The sequence below is a fragment of the Cryptomeria japonica genome, chromosome 10 (genome assembly GCF_030272615.1).
Source record: "Cryptomeria japonica chromosome 10, Sugi_1.0, whole genome shotgun sequence".
Taxonomy (NCBI): domain Eukaryota; kingdom Viridiplantae; phylum Streptophyta; class Pinopsida; order Cupressales; family Cupressaceae; genus Cryptomeria; species Cryptomeria japonica.
In genome coordinates, this window is record NC_081414.1 from 511,606,293 (window position 1) to 511,628,175 (window position 21,883).

Sequence of the window (21,883 nt, forward strand, 5' to 3'; positions counted from 1 at the left end):
CAAAAATGTTAAAAGTCCATTTCATAAAAGTGAAAATAGAGCTAAAGACAAACTAAAACTTGTTCACTCTGATTTATGTGGTCCTATGTCTATAGCATCTCCTAGTGGATTTCTGTATTACGTAATCTTCATAGATGATTTTTCTAGGAAAACTTGGATCTACTTCTTGAAATCTAAAGAATCTGATGAAGTCTTAAGTAAATTTAAAGAGTTTAAAGCATTAACTGAAAACTCCTCTGGTAAAAGAATTAAATGCTTAAGATCTGACAATGGAGGTGAGTACACCTCCGGTAGCTTTTATGATTTTTGTCTTGAGTCAGGAATTAAGAGGGAGTTTTGTGTACCATACAACCCTCAACAAAATGGTGTTGCTGAAAGAAAGAATAGGACTATTATGGAAGCTGCAAAGGCTATGATACATGATCAAGACTTGTAGATCTTTCTATGGGCTGAGGCCTCTAGAGCAGCGGTGTATATCCAGAATAGATTTCCTCATCGTGTCCTAAAGAACATGACCCCGGAAGAAGCCTTCACAGGATCTAAACCAGACATTAGTCACCTCAAAATCTTTGGAAGTCCCGTGTATGTTCATGTGCCCAAGGTAAAGCGATCAAAGTTGGAACCTCCCGGAAAGAAAGGCATGCTAGTCGGATACAGTGAATCCTCCAAGGCATTCAGGATTCTCATCCCAGGTCAAAGGTACGTTGAGGTAAGTAGAGATGTTACATTTGAAGAAGACATTGCTTTTAAGAAATCGAAAGGTTCTTGTGTTATTGATGAAGCTAATGACAATCAAAATATAAATGTTGATTCTAACCCTGAGATTCAGAGGGAGCAAGTTGAACCTCCTCCTCAAGATGATCATGATGACCTTCCAGAACCCATGAATCCCACTGATATTCCTAGTGACATTGTCATTACCAAAAAGAGGCCTCTCTGGGTAAGGAACACCATTCAAGAAGTTGAAAGATTTGTTGCTCCCAGAGGCACCTTCCGTGAAGCTAAGAGACCTCAGGTATTCTCCAACTACGTTTCCTTGATGTATAATCTCATTGAAACTGAACCTTGCAGCGTTGAAGAAGCCTTAAGTCATCACGCCTGGAAGCTTGCTATGGATGAAGAATATCAGTCAATCATCAAGAATGATGTGTGGGACATTGTGCCCAGACCCAAAGGTAAATCTGTTGTTTCCTCTAAATGGTTATTTAAAATTAAACATAATGCTGATGGTAGTATTGGAAAATATAAGGCTAGATTTGTAGCTCGTGGTTTTTCTCAAAAGGAAGGCATAGACTATGAAGAAACATTTGCTTCTGTTGCTAGATATACTTCTATTAGAACTATAATAGCCATTGCTGCTGCTAGGGGTTGGAAACTACATCAGATGGATGTCAAGACTACCTTCCTCAATGGTGTCATTGAGGAAGAAGTCTATATTGAGCAACCTGAGGGTTATGAGATTCAGGATAGATTAACCCATGTGTGCAGGTTAAAGAAAGCTCTGTATGGTTTTAAACAAGCTCCTCATGCTTGGTATGAAAGAATTGATAAATACTTGCTAAGTCTAGGGTTTTGTAAAAATGATGCTGACTCCTAACATATATTTTAAAGTAGCCAATGATGAAATGCTAATTCTAGTTCTTTATGTGGATGACTTATTTCTTACTGGTAAAGATGAACTTATTATTAGATGCAAGAAAGAACTAGCTTCATAATTTGAAATGAAAGATTTAGGTCTAATGCATTATTTCCTAGGTCTAGAAGTATGGCAAAGATCTAACGAAATTTTTCTAAGTCAAGGAAAGTATACTATTGACATTTTGAAAGATTTAGAATGATGGATTGTAAACCTATGTCTACTCCTATGGAATCTAACTTAAAGAAGTTAAGTGTTTCTGCAGCGAACTTTGAATTTGCAGATCCATCCGAGTACCGACAGTTGATTGGTTCTCTGATGTATCTAGTTAACACTAGACCAGATATATGCTTTGCTGTGAATGCTCTCAGCCAGTTCATGAGCTTGCCCAAACATGTTCATTTTGTTGCAGCCAAGCATATCCTAAGATACTTGCGAGGCACAGTTGGTTTTGGGCTGAAGTATCCTCTTAACACTCCAATAACCTTAGAAGGTTATTCTGATGCAGACTGGGCTGGAAGCGTCAAAGACAGGAAAAGCACCTCCGGTATTTGCTTTAGCTTTGGATCTGCAGTAATCTCTTGGGCTTGCAGGAAACAATCCTCAGTGGCATTAAGTACTGCTGAAGCTGAGTATATTGCAGTAAGTGTAGCTTCTAGAGAAGTAGTGTGGCTTCGCAAGCTTCTTGCAGGGCTATTTGGTCAAAGCTTGGGATCCTACAATTATTCACTGTGATAACTAGAGTTGTATTAAGATGTCCATCAACCCAGTGTTTCATGACAGGTCAAAACATGTGGAAACCCATTATCATTTCATTTGAGATATGGTGCAAAGAGGTGCTATTCAGCTGAAGTATGTCAGCACTGATGAGCAAGTTGAGCAAGTTGCAGATATTCTTACCAAGCCTCTATCCAAAGTGAAGTTTGTGTACTTCAGGGATAGACTTGGTATTGTGGAAAATGAAACCCTAATTGAGAGGGAGTCTCAATCTCAGTGATACCTTGTGCTGTATCAAACCACCCTTTGCGGGCAATGTAAGGTGGTATTGTAAACTTCTCAGGGAGAAGTATAATTATTAACCATCCTCTGCGGGCAATGTAAGATGGTATTGTAAATGTTAACCACCCTCTGCGGGCGATGTAAGGTGGTATTGTAAACTTCTCAGGGAGAAGTGTAATTATTAACCATCCTCTGCGGGCAATGTAAGATGGTATTGTAAAACTTCTCAAGGAGAAGGGTAATTGTTAAACCATCCTCTGCGGGCAATGTAAGATGGTATTAGTGTAATTGTTTACCATCCTGTGCGGGCAATGTAAGATGGTAGAAAAAGATCCTCTCCACCCTCTGTGGGCAATGCAAGGTGGATCCAGTCTATGCTTGTGTGCAAGCTGGAAGATTATGATTATGTAGTTCCATACTTGCTTGTGTGCAAGATGGAAGATTATGGTTATGATTCTCTTCCCTAATTAAGAGGGAGTGTTGTTTGTAATTAGGGCTGGCGGATTCCAATTGCCTTGGGCAACATTGGAATCCGCCTCCAACATATAGGGCCAGGCCCAATACCTCTCGGCTCCACCTAAAAGGCCTCCACGCTACATCCAAACCCAACTCGCCTCCATGATAGGGCCGACCCTATTCAATTCACTTAAAAGGAATTAAAATAATTAAAATGTTTAATTTGCAAAGAAGGCCGACATGATTGAGAAGTATTATGACTCCTATAAATATAGCATATACTTCTCATAATTTTATCAATTCAGTTTTGCAAGAAAGGTCTGAAATATGTTCTAAGGAAGCGAAATATTGAATCAAGGCAGTTGACATCAGCGATCTACATTGAAGTGCAGCAGAACATAATAGAAGACAGCGAATTCTACCAAATGCAGCAGATCACCACCAAGAGATAGAGAACTCCATTGAAGGCCCAAACAAACCCTATAGAAGGATTGCGAACTACTTGAAAGGTGCTGCTACCCTTGTAACACACAGCAAATCTGATTAGGAGGACTGCAAATCATGATCTTCATTAGCAAACTAATTGTGAAGACTTCTATCTCATCTTCCTTGTGACTGCAACCTCTATACTCCAGATAAGTGTGTAATGATCAGTTGAATTCAAAATCATAATCAGATCTGAGGATCTTTTGGTTGGGTGTTTCCTCCTAGGAGGTTTTCCCAGGGTAACTGTGCTTTGTTTTTTTTGCATTCATTCCCTTTACTATGCTTAAATCTGGAAAACAATAAATTTAATTAACCTAGTTAAAACTAATTCTGATTTTCTGAGTTTTATTCAATTTGAAAGTACTAAAATTAACAGGTATTTGGGAGCAAGAAACTTGTAATGACTTCTGAGTCCTCGTTGGTTCAAGGACATCATCATAAGAGAGAGTTATCCAAAAGGAGGCATGAGGGAAAGGTTTCTGCTTTTGGGCCTTCCCTTCATGAGAAGTCGCCTGATGTGGAGTGCCCTCAATCTCTAAACAAGGGGATGGTGTTTCAAACCATTGTGGGGGATCACATTGGTGTGGTTTATGTTTCCCCTTGCAAGGAAAAAGTCCTGAAATTTTTGGCCTAGTTCCTCTTCAAAGCCCTTTGGTGAGGTTTGGATTCAAACCTCCTTGAATGATTACCTGGTAGCTTGTTGTTTGGGGTTTTCTTTGGTGCATTGGCCCACTTCTTTGTTGGTTGTTATTCCATCCTTCTTGTGGTTGTTGATGTAAAAGGTTCTGGGGTCCTTTCAAAACTCAGTTTTGGTTCATACCTCTAATCAAAAGTGTTTAATCATAACAAACTCTAAAACCTTCAAAAACTTAGTAAGACCTTAAAACAAGTACAATAAACATGTTTCCATCGCATAAGGATAGAAGAATTTTTTTTATCATTGAGAAATTTCCATTTAGGAAACTTCAAAGAATATATCATCAATAAAAATATAATCAATTGATAAAAGAGAAACCATTGCTCATAAAAGGTAGAGTCAAATGGGCATGAATTATGTAATTTCAAAGATTCAAGATACAAAACCAAGTCACATTCAAAAGCTTTGCTATTAAACCAAACCTTCAAATTTTGTCAAAGTACCGACTCATATAAAGTAGAAGCATAATATTGGACGCAAAACACATTTTAGGATGGATATGCATAATATCAAAATAAAATCACTGTGATCAACATTTTGATGTCACAAAGATTGGACATCGTGGTGCTATACCGGGTTACATATAAACATTAGGCTGATTTTTTAATGCAGCACGAGGGTTTTTGTAGTCTAACTTGAGAGGAGGATAAAATATTATGAAGACAAAGATGACCCACACATAACATTACCTCTTCACTTCTAGTAATGAGACTATGTAAAAAAATGAAACTATAGCATTGTCATGTTCATCAAGCAAAACAATAAATGATAGAGAGCCTAAATTAGCACTAAATTCAAGCCATTTAACTAGGAATACAAAAACTTTCTTTCTATAGAATTGATTTACAAGGCTACTACTTGTTGATGTATAGCTTCAGTCGAACTTCTCAGGGCCGACTTTGCTTTCAAATGTGTGAAGGGCCGAATCGACCTTACACATTTAATGTGTCCGATTTCTCATTTTCGTCATTTGTAATGAAAAGACTTGTTAATAAATACTTATCTAATAATCGATCACATTGGAAGTCGTGACCCTTGGCATAAGACGTGATTATGAAAAGTTAGGTTAATTATAATATAACCGATGTCTAATATATGAGATGTGTTGGTTGAAGTCGACTTTTGGTATAAGTCATGTTGCTTGATCATGATGTGATCGAGTATATAGATCGGTGCATTCCATCACCTTTGGCAATTCGTATTGGCTCACTGAGTCCACCGATCCAGTCTTCACTGATGAGGACCTTGAGTGGGTTGACCAGACAGACAGAGAGGCTAAGGTTGTGGCTATCGTAGAGGAGGAGGATAGAGCACGATCAAGCACAACACCTATGGCTACTCAAACTGGCACATCACAGGCAGAGACTATGGCTACTCAGTCATCCAGGACCTACCTTAGACGCCTTTCTAGGAGGCAGGTAGATGAGGCTGAGCTAGAGCCTAAGCCATAGACTTGTTTTTGTTTACACTTTACAGTTACATATATGTTTGGGAACATTTGAAGTCATGGATTTTATATACATTCGACAACATTTATAACTCTATATATCTATGTTTTCCAATTCCTTCAGCTACAATTTACATTTCTACGCATGTGATGGATGTATGTTTATGCATGTGATCAAATTAGCTTCTATTTGATGATGTTATAGTGTCTTTAAGCTTAATTCAATAATGGGTGTATGAAACAAGTTTTAAATCATTGAAAATCTCTAAATTTCAAGGGTTTTCTTATTTTGCCGAGTCGTTGCCGAGTCCGAGCCGAGTCACGAGCCGAGTCAGAGCCGAGTCAGAGTCTGGGAACTATGACGTAGACACAAAGTTAAACCATGGTAAAGTAGACATAAAATATGAAGTAGACACAACCAGCTAAAATATAACCTCAAAATATAGACCATATTGTAACAGTAAAATACTATCACTTTGGATTGAAGCCACACCAAAATAAAATAGATTTAGCCGCACCAAAATAAAATAGATTTAACGCTTTTATCTTGTTAATTTAAATCAAAAGAACCTTATGATGTGCACATTGCAAATTTTATTTAACATTCGATGTAGATAAGAAGTAGACCCAAAATTAAACCATGTGTGACAACATATTAACAATATTAACATAAATTACGTTACCCGAGTTTTTGGGACAGGGATGGCAGGGGACAACAAGGCGAGTTCCCGGGACGGCAAATTTTTTTGCCAAATTTGGGGACGGCGGGGGGATGACTATATAAAATATAGGGAAAATTAAAAATATATAGGAAAATTCTAAATGTTCATATGAAAACATGGATAAAGCATGCATATATACACTATTTTCATATGAAAACATTGATATAGCATGCGTATGATACTATGAAATTGAAAACATTGCTACATTTTAGAATGTAAATTCTGAACATACAACATTGTCAATACTCAATATGCAATTATGCATTCATAATTCAGAATTTCAATTCATTCACATTGTCAATATGCATATCATAATAGATATTAAAGAAATAACATACAAAATGTCAAAATGCCCAAAGGCTACACTAGTGCCATATAGTTTCATTGTCAATTACGATATGAAATTCAAAATAGTACTAAGTAAAACTAAATACAAAAATGCAAAGTATAATGCTGCCCCTAATCTGCATCTCCTAACATTGCGTCAAAATCAGAGTCCTCTGAGTCTTTGCCACTGTCATGGTCTATGTCCACCTCATCCAATTAATAATTTAAGTTTTAACATTAGCTTATGTTTAATATTATTATATTAATAATTTGATATTCATATTATTAATTCATTATATTAACATTAACTTATATTATAATATTAATAAATTAATAATTTATTAATTTGAAATCGTTGCCTTATAATTTTTTTATAATTGGAATGATTTAGGGGCCCATATTAGAAAATTCAAAAAGAAAAATTGAAAATATGACTTTTTTATATTTTTTTAATTTACTAGGTCTAGTTGTGGGGGACGTCTGGTCGTCCCCGGGACGGATTGGGGACATCCCAGCAGTCCCCAACTGTCCTCAGGACGTACGGACGTCCCCCACAGCTAGGGCAAACATCCCCCCGTTTCGGGGACGTCCCCTCCAAATTCTGGCAATTTGAGGATTGGGGGGGGGGAGGAAACATCCCTTGGCCGTCCCTAAGTCCCCGAAACATCACCGGGATTGGGACGGGGGTTTTCAAGCCGGGGTTGTGTTCCTGGGTTACATAGAACAAAAATGCTAGCAATTGGATATAGATAAAATCAAACAATGATAAAGTAGACACAAAACATGAAGTATGAACAATGAACTAAAATATAACTTTGGAATATAGACCATTCACTTGTCATAACAATAAAATACTATCTCTTTGAATTGAAGCCCGACCAAAATAAAATAGATTGCTTTTTATCTTGTTAATTTAAATTGAAAGATCCTTTTGATGTGCACATCGAAAAATTTATTTAACAAACTATTTTTCTATTTGTATGTGCTGGATGAATTTTTTGTAAATGCTATTTATATGGCGTGAAGTTATAGAATGTATTTGTAGCAGTGTTACAACAAAAAATTACCTAACTTTGACTCAAATGCAGTGCTTCATGACTCCTTGCAAGTTTGCAAGTAGTTGCGCCTTCTATGCACATCTCTATGAGCTCCTGTTTGTAGTCATGCCCAAAAAGTGTCACGCAACTTTGTTATTCACAATGATAAAAGATTTCACCATTTTCCAGACTTTGAGGGTTTCACAAGTTGGCAGGAGATTGATTAAGGTTTCAAATGTGATTTAGATGGTGACTTTTATGAGATTTAAATGCAAATGTTTTATTGAAAATTGTAGTCAATAATTTTTTAAAAAGATGAGAATTTTTGGGGAAAAAAATCGTCTTTGGGAACGATTTGCAAAAAATCAGGTATAATCTGGACTTGTTGGAGATGTTTGCTTCTATGGTCACAAATGGTAAAATACTTGTATAATTTGTTTTTCTGCTACATATGATCTTTTTTCTAATATATTTGTTTTTGGGAAATTTTCTACAAAGTGAAATACATCCCCACACAAACTTTTGGATTTGGACAAAAATTGAGTAGCTTTGAAATTTTCGCTAAAATCCTTTAGTAGTTTAGCGATTTTTATTGCATATATGCTATTGTAGTTTCTTCTCATTGCTATTTATTGTTCTTTTGTGATGTATAATGAAACTTTAATTATGATTAGAATTTGTGTGGAACATTTGTTATGGTAGTATTGTTATTGATAATATGTTCACAATCTTGAACACTAATACTTTGATATTCTATAATAATGGGCTTGCAGCGTGCAGAAGCCTTATCAACGGAAGAGGGCTATAGTGGCTATGGAGCAGAGCAAGGTGAAAAGGTATGTAGTATGCTCATCATGGCTTTATGGCCTCTTTAGTAAGAATTTTATTGGAAAGTTGTCCACCGTGTTTTCAATGTATGGATATTCAGTTTCTGTAATCAATGATGTGCTTTTAAAAATCTGTGAAATGTAATTAGTGTTCAAATTTAATGTTATCAATATTTGCAAACATAGAACCAATGTCAACTTTTGAATATCTAAAATTACAAATGCATAATTATCATGCTAAGTGTCAACCCTAGATAAACATTTGGAGAGAATTATCTAGTCATCTGTTGCACCGTAAGCTAAGTGTTGACGTGTTTTTTATGACAACGTCGAACACAGAATAAAGTTGCCTAACGGTCACTTCACTCTCTCTTGATCAAAGTACGATTGCATGCTAAGATTGCAAGAAGTTCAAACAATCGACTCCAAGGTTCCTTCAATGCGTGGACGTGACTCAGTTGGCGGATGTGATTGCTGGTAATCCAAGGGGCCTTACGTGTGCATCGTTCTTTCACTTCTTTGCTGTGGCTGGAACTCCATCATCGGATATGATAATTCTGCGATGCTACTGCTTCGAACGGACTAAAATGAACTGAAAGTAAAGGGGAAAGGGTTTAGGAGGATCTAAATCTACTCCTAAGGGCAGTGATAACAATGAATAGTGCTTTGGTGGACAAAATCCAAATAAACCAAGCTCTGCTTTGCCAAGATCAACTACAGCTCCGCAAGAACCAGTGCAATCTTCTGGGGATGGTAGAGGATTTTCAAATCGAGAAAGTACATTTGAATACCCAAAAACGGCGCAATCCAAATGACTATCCACAATCGAACTCAACACAAATTTAGGGGCTCAGACTAACTTTACACTGCAACTTACAATCAGCAAGACGCAAAAAGTATGAACCATGGAAATTCATCAGACACCATTACATTCTCCATTGAAATCAAAGCACTTCACTACTTCTAATCTAAGTGAGGAAGGTGAAACCATGCAAGTTTTGAAAAAATAACTCAAGTGGACACCATCAAAGAACAATGTTTCACTATTATTTTCTCAAAAACTTATCGCAACAATTTCATACAAAGCTCCCCACTCTTTACAAATGAGGGGGTCACCCCTTTATATAGGCCTCAGGCCATGATTACATGCAAACCCTAATTAGGGTTTTCCCTAAAAGATTCTCCACACATGATGCAACAAGGTAGGAATCTCCAATTAATAACCCATCATGCCCATATACAATTAATTCAAAAGTACCCAAAATAGCATCCACTGCGCATTAAATGCACCACCTCCTTCAAATTCGCCCAACATGCGTTGAATATTCACCCATGCAAAAATCACCCCATTATGTCATAAATGCTCCATCATTTCCACATGCGGCGGCTGCATGCAAAAGGAATCTGCCATAAATTCAACATGCAATGACCAGGTTGCCATTTGGTCAAATATTCCGGAAATGAATGCGCCACCATACTGTCATGTGTTCAATAGATCCTCGCCATGCAAATGGACTCTGTCGTCGTATATCCGCTCCTGCACATCTGGAATTGTTGGAGAGGGAAAATTCGATTCAAGAAGAATTTTCTTGAAGTCTCCTCAACTTTCCTTGCTTGAAGAAGGTTTTTCATCAATTCTGCACATTTCCTATTTTTTAGGAAAATTTCCAAATTAGGGTTCCGCAGTCCAGGAGAGAGAAAATTCTCCTACGAATCCAAATCTGTAAAACTTTTGAAATTTGGATGTGATTTGATGTCCGAGAATGGGTTTTTCAAATTTTTCCGTGGAGGGGAAATTTCTTGTTCAATTCATCCCTGATTCCTTCCTTGCCTTAGAAATTTTATGTTCAATTCATCCTTGGGTGTATTTCTTCCTTGCTTGGAATTTTGTCCCGAAGGAAGGAATTTCCAATACTTAGCCAAATTTTCATCTTTCTTGGAATTCTGTCCTGAAGGAAAGAATTTCCAACACTTAGCCAAATTTTCACATTTCCAAGAATTCCGTCGTGACAGAAGGAATTTCCAACACTTAGTCAATTTTTCACCTTTCCTGGAATTATGTCCTGAAGGAAGGAATTTCCATTACTTTGTGAATTGCCCATGTCTCTTTTTCAACATCCCTATTTTTTAGGGATCCTCCTAAAATTTAGGAGCCAGGTTCTTTGGATGAAGAATTTCACCCTGATTCCGAATCTATAAAATTTTCCACATTTGGTCGGGATTTGGTGTCTAAAAATAGGATAATCGAAAATTCGCCCTAGGGGAATTCTGCTTTTTATTCCTCCTTGACTCCTTGGAATCCGTGCCTTAGGCAAAATTTCAATTTTTAGCTTGGGTGAAATTTTCACCATGCCAAGGATTCGTGGATTTCCCTCCTGTGAATGCCTTCTTGAATTCAGCGCCCCAGCCCAGACAGACCTGGGCGCATTTTGGAGATGTCCATGGAGAGGTGGAATTTTCCACTTGTGAATTCATTCTTGGTTTTAGCGCCCCAGCCCTGACTTGGGCGCATTTTGGCCATGTCCATGGAGAGGTGGATTTTTCCACTTGTGAATTCATTCTTGGTTTTAGCGCCCCAGCCCTGACTTGGGCGCATTTTGGCCATGTCCATGGATACATGGATTTTTTCACAAGTTCCAGGCTCTTCGTCAGGATATAGATATGAAATATAACATTTAAGTATAAGAACTTATACTTTAAGTTATATTTCATATATATTGTCAGGATGTTTGAGAGTGGTTTCAGGTCCATAGGAATCATAATGCAAATTCTGGATTTTGGAAGATCTTCCTAATTTCCAGACTCAGTCAAATTTCAGGCCATTTTCGGATCAGGATGACATTGGTGGATTGATGTGAATTTCTGGACTTGGATGATTTTGCATGCTTTCTTCTTCTAGAATAGGAGTTCCAAACTTAACCATTTTTGATCCAATTTGTCTGCCTTCTGACTTTTCCGGATTTAGAAATGGTCTTCAGGAATGTTCAGTCTTCAGCGTCTTCGGAGATATTCAGCTTTCAGTGTTTTCCTGTGAAGATCTTGCCAAAAATAGATTTTCCCAAATAGTAAGTGTTTCAAAATGTCAAGGTTTGGGCAAAATAGGTCAGAAAAGCACTTACTAAAAATAGAACTTACTAAAAATAGTAAGTTTGATTTTTGGCAAAATTAGACCAATCCGGGACTCAGTAAAATCCCTAAAAAATAGGAACTTTCTAAAAATAGAAAGTTGCTCCGTTTTGGCTCAAATTTTACTAGGAGGCTCCTTGAAGGGTCCTAATTCCAGTCGTATGTTCAGTTTTTTCAAAACCCTAACAGAAACCCCTAAAATCTAGGATAGAAGGCAAAAAACCCTAAAATTCACAAAACGAGTTCTAGACTTGGCCGAATTCGCTCAAACAAAAAGCAGATTTAATCAATATGACCCCCAAACACTTGCAAAGCAGAGAGATTGACAAGACTGCTGCGAAAAGACCACAAAAATGCAAGCCAAAAAACCGGGAGGGCCTAAAAAGAAGGGTGTCCCCATTTGCAATGGGGCGATGTGTGAAAACGTCACAACACTAAGTTAATGGTTTTGGTTTGGGTTCAGATTTTTTCACGGGCTGGGTACATATGTACTAAAAAGATATACAAATCATAAATATATACATATTTTACCTTTAAAAACAGGAATTAACTTCTGATAACCACACAACATTCATACAATAAACAAAAAACCATAAAAGTTCTTCAATGTCCATTTGTCAATCTTGAATGCTGATAGATATTCAATGTCCATTTCTTATAGTTACTTCTAATTTTTGTTAAGATGGGTATTATAGCAATTAGGGTCATGGATTGAATTAAACAAATGCTTCCACATTGGATTATGTTACAATGCAAATAATTGCAAGTTTTTAACTATATTCACCCTTAAAGTATTATTAAGACACCAATATAAAAGATGACTAAGCCGAAGTTAGAAAGGGAAAAATATTTCTAATATAAAGCATATTTGATTTATAACATTAACAAGACGTAGTTAGAATTAAGTGTGACGACGAAAACAAAAAAAAAGAGTGCAAAGCAGAAAGCAAAAAAAGAGCAGTAATCTGAAACGTGCCAATAGAAAGAGCCAACATTCATCTCAGTTCACAGGCCCTTATTCATAGTTGTCAACCTGATACAACCTACTTAGCTCTCTCTTAGTTCTCTGCCCCAGATGTCTCTCCCAAACAACTGCCATTACTGAACACATATGGGATCTATCTGTTAGAATCCCATCATGAGGACATCTTTGATCAACTTGAGAACCAGTTCCTATAGGCACAGACACCTCTCCAGATGTAGACATCGTGGTGTTTGGATGGATTCAATAAAATATATATAAAACATGGCTTGGGATCCCTGTACGTTCATTACTGGCCAATCCAGGGGCCCAACAGCCATGCTCTGTCCATGTGTACAGTGGACCAGACCATGAACATGGACTGGGAATGAACTGGATGCTGGTCCTGTAGACATATACTTGTCCATGGTAAAAAAGCGGGACTGTTGTTGGAATATCATTCCCTTGCTCAAATTTTGTTTAAGAGCATTGAGCATCGAATGAAATAAGAATAATTGTCATATCTCTTGAAATACAATGTTATTCTTGTATGAGTTGTTCGTGAATGTGTAAACTAGTTTACTTTGCTTTTGTAATTGCATGTCTAGATAAGTTAGTATGAAATGCAACAGATTTATGCCTCAAATATGTGCTGGAACAACACTAAAATAAACTATCCCCAACAGTGGCCAGATTTGGGTAGCAAAAACCTATTGCAAATACTTGCAGATCAAGTTTTTAGTTTAGTTCCAAGGCTTATTTTGTGTCCCAATAATCCACATCATGTTTGTAGTTAGTAGTGAAAGTAAGCTAGTTATGTGGATAATGATTTGTAAACTAATCTTAGAGGAGAGTATTGTGCAAATTTTAGATCTTTACAATTACAGAGATGAGAAGCATGTATAAAACACAAACTGAATCATACAACATAGGTTTACATGGTGATGACCTTTTCAATTAAATAACCTGATACTCCAAAGTAGTCTAATGTATTATTTAGTAATCTAAATGGAATTACAACACACTTGTCGAGAAAGCCTTTACTAGAGTATCACCAACTAGAGATTTAGAGTAATTGTAGCAGCATAATAGTACCTACAAACTCACTATCAGCACATTCATCTCAAGCATCCTACAAATAGGAGAAGTGATACTTGAAACCTAAGTCACCAGGTTCGGCCGAATTTCATCCTTGAAGTTCGAAATTCGCCGCACTTGAAAAAAAAAAAAAAATTTGTTGAAATTCGCCGAACTTCAAAAAAAAAATTAAATTTTTTTTTTTTTTTAAAATAAATTTTTGGCCTTCTTCTTCTGTTAATATTTTTTAAACACATCTTCTTTTCTTTGATTAAAACCCATCAACCCGTTCTTTCTTCTGGATATTTATGTCTGTTAGAACCCTCAATTAGGATGAGAAAAAAAATGCGGAAGATGATAATTGATTACCCAATCAGTGAGGTATTCCAGTATTTGGTGATTCTGTTATTCTCATAAGATGAGCTAAAGATGTTACTTACAATAAACCTTATTAGCAATTCATATGGAACCATCTTCCATATGAAAGATTGGTTGTTTTATAGAATATATCTGGCATATTTATACATATGGCGAACTTAATTCGAATTTTATACATTTCGAATTTTTCCCTCATCGAACTTCATTCGAATTTCAAAGTTGTCGAACTTCAAATTCGAATTCGAACCTGGTGACTTAGCTTGAAACCATCAAATGGTAATTACAAAACCATGAGCTAAAACCACCCAATAAAGTGGCATCCAAATATTTGGTTGGAAAACCGACACCTAAATCCTTAAATGAGTTCACATGCTAAAAATAGTTTATTTCTTCAACTTGTAATAAGTGTGTCATAATCCATTGAACAACTTAAGCGTTTTATTTCGGACTCATTATCTTTGTTCAAAGGTTCCTATTGATGTGTTGTAGCACGTCCTATTGATGTGTTGTAGCACGTCATAAGTTGGTCAACTCTTTTTTGTCTCTTTAATGTTATTGCATTTCCAATGTAGGAGGCCCAACTTTTAGAGGCCATAACTTTGATTTAGGAGGCTGTTGGGGCCTTTTTTTTTTTTGTAGAGCTCAAAAAGATCTATATTTAATGTCCCTTTCCTCGCCAACTCGATTATCAAGTCTATCAGTGGGTCCTGTAGACTAACATGGAAGATCAGGGAACCGTGTTGGGTTGCTTGTCTCAGGGGTCAGTTAGCATGATAGGAGTGATCAGAGTACCCTAGGAGTGATTGGTAATATTTCCTATATTTATTTTGCTTTTATTATTAAAGTTTCAATGTTAAAGTAACTTTAATTTAGGGTAATGAAAGATAAAGTGACTTTATAATTAAAAAATAAATAAAGAAAGTCACTTAACTTGGGCACCACTCCAAGTAAGTTGGAAATAATAAAAAAAACAGAATCAAATCAGATTTTAGGGGATAAACCTGAAGTGGTGCTAGGGGAAAGAGGAAAAACTCTAGTTAGGGCATAGGGGATGGAAAGACTATAAAAAGACATTCTAAGTTCATTATTCGTTATGCTTAAAAGATAATCTTCTTCCCTCCTAACGAGCTTGGCTGAGGCCATATAGTTTTAAGCTGCTCTTCGTGAAGACGAAACCCTTCATGAAGAATTTGCATCTGCGCAGGTGAAAGATCTCTCTAGGGTGCTGAGGAAATCTCATTTCAGGGGTTTCATTTGTGCTAGAAATCAGTTTTGAAGTATTTTCTGAATGAGCTTCCTTCTTGCCCGGCCGCCCCTTCTCATCAATGTTTGGTGCTATTTGCAAGATTTTTGATAGACAGTGAAGAAGGCAGTTTTTTAAAATAGATTTCAGGGTTATAAGAGTTCATTATCAGCAAACTTCAGTCCACAAGAGGCCATACAGATCACGTTTAGGGCGTGGAATTTCAAGGAGAAGGCACCTAATTTTTGAAGGTTCATCTCTGCCCTTTCTGGGCGCCTAGGGCAGGAAACTTGGTTGGGACAATTTGCAGGTTGGCAAAAGCAAGTTTGTGAGTGCTGCAACTAATTTTCTGAGTCGCCTAGTTTGCTGTTACCTTCATTTCAGAACCACAGTTGGGTACCATAGAGCGTTTCCTATCAGGAAACTATCAAGAATTATTATTTGGACTTGCAACAAAACTGGAAATTGTTGTTGAAGTGAAATATAAATATCCTGCTGTTGACATCAACCTTCTCTCCATTTCTTAAATTCGAAAATCACTTCCAGAAAATCTGCTAAAGGAGATATTGTAACAGCTTATATATCTGATATAATGATCATTTTTCAGACCTAAATCAAGGAGCTATTAAACGGGTATGTCATTTATATGTTGTTTGCTCAAATCTTTAGATTGAGAGGTGTAACAACAACTTTTGCATTCTGATATTTCATATCAGATCTGAACTATGAAACCAAAAATCAGTGTACTTTATTGAAAGAATAACAAGCCTTTTATAGGCAATTACAAGGCGGTTGTCCAAATTGGGACTAACTGTTAACAACAATTACAACTGACTTTAAAAATAGAAACTCCCAGTTTCTCCCGGTTCTATCACGATGTCCCTAAAAATATAACAAGCAACTAAAGAACTCTCTAAACTTATAAATAAATGACCATTAATAAACACACAATTGAAAATAACAATTAAATATTCTAATACCCTCCCTTAATGGTCATTCTATCAACTATCCAATCAATGACAAAATCTGCTCATCAAAAAGCATAGAAGGCTGACTCCTCTTCAGAATGCTCTGTGACATGAGCCTGCTCGTGCTCCTGAGACCCTCCATGGTTGGACTTCTGATCAGCCAACCTCTTTTTGCAGAACCTTTGGATATGTCCAGGTCCACCAAAATAGTGACAAGTGATCTTCTTCTTGAACCCCTCCTCAAGGTTGCGCTGTCCTATCTGCTGAGTGGACTCGCCTTTGCCTTTGTCCTTTGCAGTAAATGCCTGTTCCGCACTGGCCATGTCAATGTTGCTACCAAATTGCTGTCTCCATCTGGCTTGCTGCAATAGCTTATTGCACAATTAATCAAACTTCAAGTCAACATTAGTGGAGGTAATGTTGAGCATCTCAATAAAGTGTTTGTAGGATTTGGGCAAGCTCTTCAATGTGATCGTGACCATATCCTCTTCCTCCATCTTGCGACCAATAGCCTCCAACTGGTCACGAATTTTCTGGATCTTCGTAAGATGTTCCTATAGTGACATCTTCTCATCCATCATAATTGAGAACAACATGTTCTTTAGAAAGAACGCTCGACTCTTGTTGGATGTCTCATGAAGATTTTTCAAGTGATCCCAAATCTCATTAGCTTTCTTGCCCAATGGCACTTCTGGAATCATCTCATCGGTGATTGATAACTTCAACAACATAACCACTTCTCGGTTATGCTTGTCAAACTTGGTTTGGTCGTCGCTTGCTATTGCAGGCCGAGTTTCTTTACACATAACAATCTGGTCAAGGCACCAGTACTGAAAAATAAAAAGCATTCGCTGCTTCTAGGTATTATAATTCTTGCTTACGAAGCACTGACTAACTTCCAACATGATGTTGGTCAATGACGCCATCCCTCCTATTTTCTTATGCATGAAAAACAAGGCAAATTCGAGCATTAAAAGATTCTGATTTTTCTGTCAAGAGCCAGGCAAAAACCTTCAGCAACAGTAGCTACAAACACTGAAAAATCTGATTTTCAGGTCAAAATTAGTCAAACCAGTCTGGCACAAATCCCAAGACAAACTGCTCAGAATACAAAGCTTCGTTTTTTGTGAAAAAAATGGTAAAACCCTTCAATGTGAATTTGGCACAAAACTCGAGACAGAAAATATCAAAAAATCCTCGGGGCACACAAATCTTGAGGCACTGATGGCAGAAAAGAGAACCTTTGATTTTTTTATTGTTTAAAAAAACCAGGCAAAAAAAAAAAACACAGAATAATCCATGAGTTTGTTCAAAACTTGAAAAAAACAGCTTTTGAAACAGAAAACCTAGCTCAGAAAACTGAGTCACAAGAAAAACGGTGGTAATACTTTCAGCAGGAGCTAAAATCATGAGCCAGAAGACCCTCGAGCCAGCTCCCAATAAAACCTTTGTGTGCAGAAATAAATCGCGTGGAAAACATAACTTAGGAAGGCCGCATGGACGAAGATAGGTTGCAGGCCGCAGAAAACCTGTTGTTGGTTGCAGGTAAACGAAATCACATTGCCTGGAAAAATCATGGGGAATAAACAAAACGCCTCGCTGGAAATCGCGTTGCCCAAAATTGTAGTCACAGTGCCCAGAAAAATAGAAGCAACGCTCAGAAACCAGACACGGGGTCGTAAGTCCGTGCTGGAGAAACACAGACAGAGGAACGAAAAAAATAAAAAAATGAGCCAAAAATTCTTCATGTGACCCTACAAACAAAAACCCCACAAAAATTTCCACGATTTAAAAAAATGAAGGAACCCTCAAATTGGAAATCTTTTCATAAAAAAATCTCTTAAAATTTTTTTGGAAATTATTTCTAGGTAGAAGGGAATGAAAAACTTTTAATGGCTCATCACTCGCTCTGATACCATGAAACCAAAAATCAGTGTACTTTATTGAAAGAATAACTGGCCTTTTATAGGCAATTACAAGGCAGTTGTCCAAATTGGGACTAACCATTAACAACAGTTACAACTGACTTTAAAAATAGAAGCTCCCAGTTACTCCTAGTTCTATCACGATGTCCCAAAAAATATAACAAGCAACTAAAGAACTCTCTAAAATTATAACTATATGACCATTAATAAACACACAGCTAAAAATAACAATTAAATATTCTAATAAACTATATTGTAATCAGAGTCATATCAAGATTAAGTAAAGCTCATTTGAAGTTGGGTTATCATTATAATTGTTGGCAAAGTAGTGGTATATGTTTATTGTATGTTGGTTTATTTATTTGAATTGAAAAACTCTCAAAAAAACATCCGACAATCACACAAGCATTAGTACATCTGTCACAGTTCAGAATACAGTGGGTTTATATGTCATATGTTTGACAAAATTCCAAGAGAACAATTCTGAGATTTTAGGACAGAACTGGACTTGGACAATACACTATGTAACATATGTCCTTGGAAGTGATGCTGAACAAACTAAAATTTTAATTTTGCCCAATAACAAAGTCTATAGCCCACAAATTGAGTTTTTATGTTTAATAATCTGAAAATTGCATTCTTTATATACTCAACATTAGGAGCAAGGTTGAGATACCTTTCCTAACATTTAGTAGAGTGGGGTTTCCTTGTGTGGGATGTGACTCTAAAGCATTCGTAGGGTTTTACTTTTCTTTTATCAGTTTTTGACATAAGTCACACGCTCATTTGAAATGCTATACATTTGAGTATGTAATTCAGCATTTGAACGATCAAACAAGGGAACAAATTATATCTAGAAAAAGTATTAGAATAGATGCCTTCTAAAGAGAAGAAAAATATAATAAGGACAAAGGACTATGTCTTGCATTGCCTAATAAAGATAAAATACAAAAACATTAGAAAAAGGAGAGATTTCCTACCTTGAGGGATTTTAAAGAACTTAAAGGGACACAAAAAGGTTGGAAAATGAAGTATTCAAGTACCTCCAGAGCATTAGTCAATAATCACAATTTTGAAAAATGCCTGAAGTGTTCTTCCTCCCAGTAGGCTCTCAAGCATTTTTTGAACCTGTGATTCTTGACTAAATGGGAGGTACCTCCTGAGTTACTTTATTTTCATACCTTTTCATGCTCTATTTGACCCTCTTGATTTCCCCAATGTAGAAGCCCTTAAGTATATTTGGTTATGTTTTTCTATTTTAGTTTATGCAAGGCACAATCCTTTATGTTTTTTTGGCTCTCAAGCATTTTTCAAACTTGGGATTCTTGACTAAATGGGAGGTACCTCCTGAGTTACTTTATTTTCATACCTTTTCATGTTCTATTCGATCCTCTTGAATTCTCCAGTCTAGAAACCCTTAATTATGTTTGGTTATGTTTTTGTATTTTAGTTTATGCAAGGTACAATCCTTTATGTTTATTGTGTTCTTCAGATTTGTCTTCTCTTTATTAGGTTCTTGTTGATGTGTGTAATGTGACACTCTCCAACACAGACTAAAATACCAAGTATCCTATCATCTCTTGAACACGGAAACCTTAATTGCTAAACAATGTGATCAAATAAGGTAACCCCAAGGTTTATAAATGTTAAATCTTCTTGTGTAATGGATAGACTCATTGAAATGATGTGATTTTCCTGTTTACACAAAGGGACTTGCACGATTGTTTGTGATTTGATCAATTCTTTCCTATGGAAAACTTCAACAATTCTTTAGCTTCAAGACCTTGAGTAATGTATGATTTGGCAATGGTGCTCTTCTAACTAATCCTAAGAAAGATTTTAAAACAAAATGCAAAAGGATAAGGGTTTAAGAATCTAATCTACTTCTAACAATGCAAGAAACTATTGCTGACTTAGTGATGTTAGTTTTTAATTAGGGTGAAGAGCGGATTCCAATTGCCTAAGGCAACATTGGAATCCGCCCTTAAGGGCTGGGCCCTTTATCTCTTCTAAGGATAACGTGTATCCTTTAGGGCTGGGCCCTTTCTCACACGTCACTCTCTAATAAGGCCGACCCTATACCTCACGCCACCCTAAGGGAAACATGTTCCCTCTAATAGGGCCGACCCTTTATTACAAAAAACAATTCGCACAAAGAAAAAGGAATAAAAGAATTGATGTCAAGCTGACCTTAAATAGGTCCTGTTGATGTGTTTTTTATGCACATAACAATACAGAATAAATTACCAAAGTAATTTACCCTCTTTTGAACAAAATCACCTCAGATGCTAAGAATGAGATCAACTAAAATGATTCCAAGGTTTCTACATGTCAGGTCTTGACGAGTGGGTAAGTTCAGTGGTTGATGTGAATTGCTGTGTTTCACTTCGGGGCTTACGCAAATGTTTGGATTATCATGAATGATGCGGAATAGGTGTGCTGACAACTTAATATTTATCAATATGGCTCTGAATTTACTTCCTACTAAAAAAGGGGGAAAAAAAATAGGGTTTAAGAAATCTATTCTAATCCTAGGAATGTAGGAAATGGTGAATGGATTTAGTGGAATCAAACCAGGCAAGGTCTCACAATCAGGTATTGACACAAGCTTAGTGCAATCGTCTAAGGTATACTTAAAGATTTTCAGGCTATTACCATCAAATGTACACACCATCCAAGTTGATGCTTGTCAACAGACGCGTAATAGTTGAAGTTATGCTTACTCAAACTCCAGCTGACCACACAAGGCGCACTTACCAGCAGCAAGAGGCTAGTGGTATGGACTAAGGATTCCACACAAATAAATTCAACAAATCTTCCACTCAATCTAACATACATGAAAATAAATTCTAATCTAAATTCTAATCTAACTTGCAGGAATTGAGAACCATAAATGCAAATACAACATTTGAAGAGCAAAATCACCAACAATTGAACAATGATTAGGATTCAAATAGCTGCAGCATATACCAACAATTCTACAAAAACTCTCCTTTTACAAATGAGAGACAAAGGGGCATATGTAGAGTCTCTTACAAAATGGATGGCCTAGATTGATCTAAGATCAACGGCCAAGATCATGCCAACAAAACCCTAGAATTGCCCTAATTAGGGTTACATAAAAAATGGCGCCACCAACATATGGCCCAATGAAAAGATACCTAGTCATCATATAGGGAATCTTCTAGAAGATTCCTCCTTGCATCTCTCTCTCTCCTAGCATACTCCAAGAATCTAGCCAATACTGAATCTAACTCCTCCATGGAAACGCTAGGCAAGGTATACTACTGTAAATCAATCAAGTCTAGTGAATCCGAGCAAGCATTCAAAGTATTCTCCCATTCTGGCATGAGTTTCTGCGAACTATGAACATGAATCAACAAAGAGACCAAGTCATCTATCTGATTCTTCTTCACAGAGTCCAACTGGCAAAAATACATAAATTTCATCTTGTCTCTTAATTCGGCTAAGTGTAAACCACTAGCATCACTAACATCAACACCCAATAATTCCTCAATCGAGGCAAGGATCTTCATCTGAATGTCCTGAATTAATCCTTCCATTTCCATGC

General features: G+C 36.7%; 1 protein-coding gene across 1 annotated transcript in view; it reads left to right on the plus strand.

Moving 5' to 3' along the window:
* The window catches only part of LOC131079883 (probable LL-diaminopimelate aminotransferase, chloroplastic), a 237,792-nt gene that overhangs the window by 86,845 nt on the left and 129,064 nt on the right, over positions 1–21,883 (plus strand). The window contains exon 5 of the mRNA XM_058017925.2: positions 8,581–8,643. Within this exon, the coding sequence (XP_057873908.1) occupies positions 8,581–8,643 (63 nt within the window). The remainder of the gene's footprint in view (positions 1–8,580; positions 8,644–21,883) is intronic.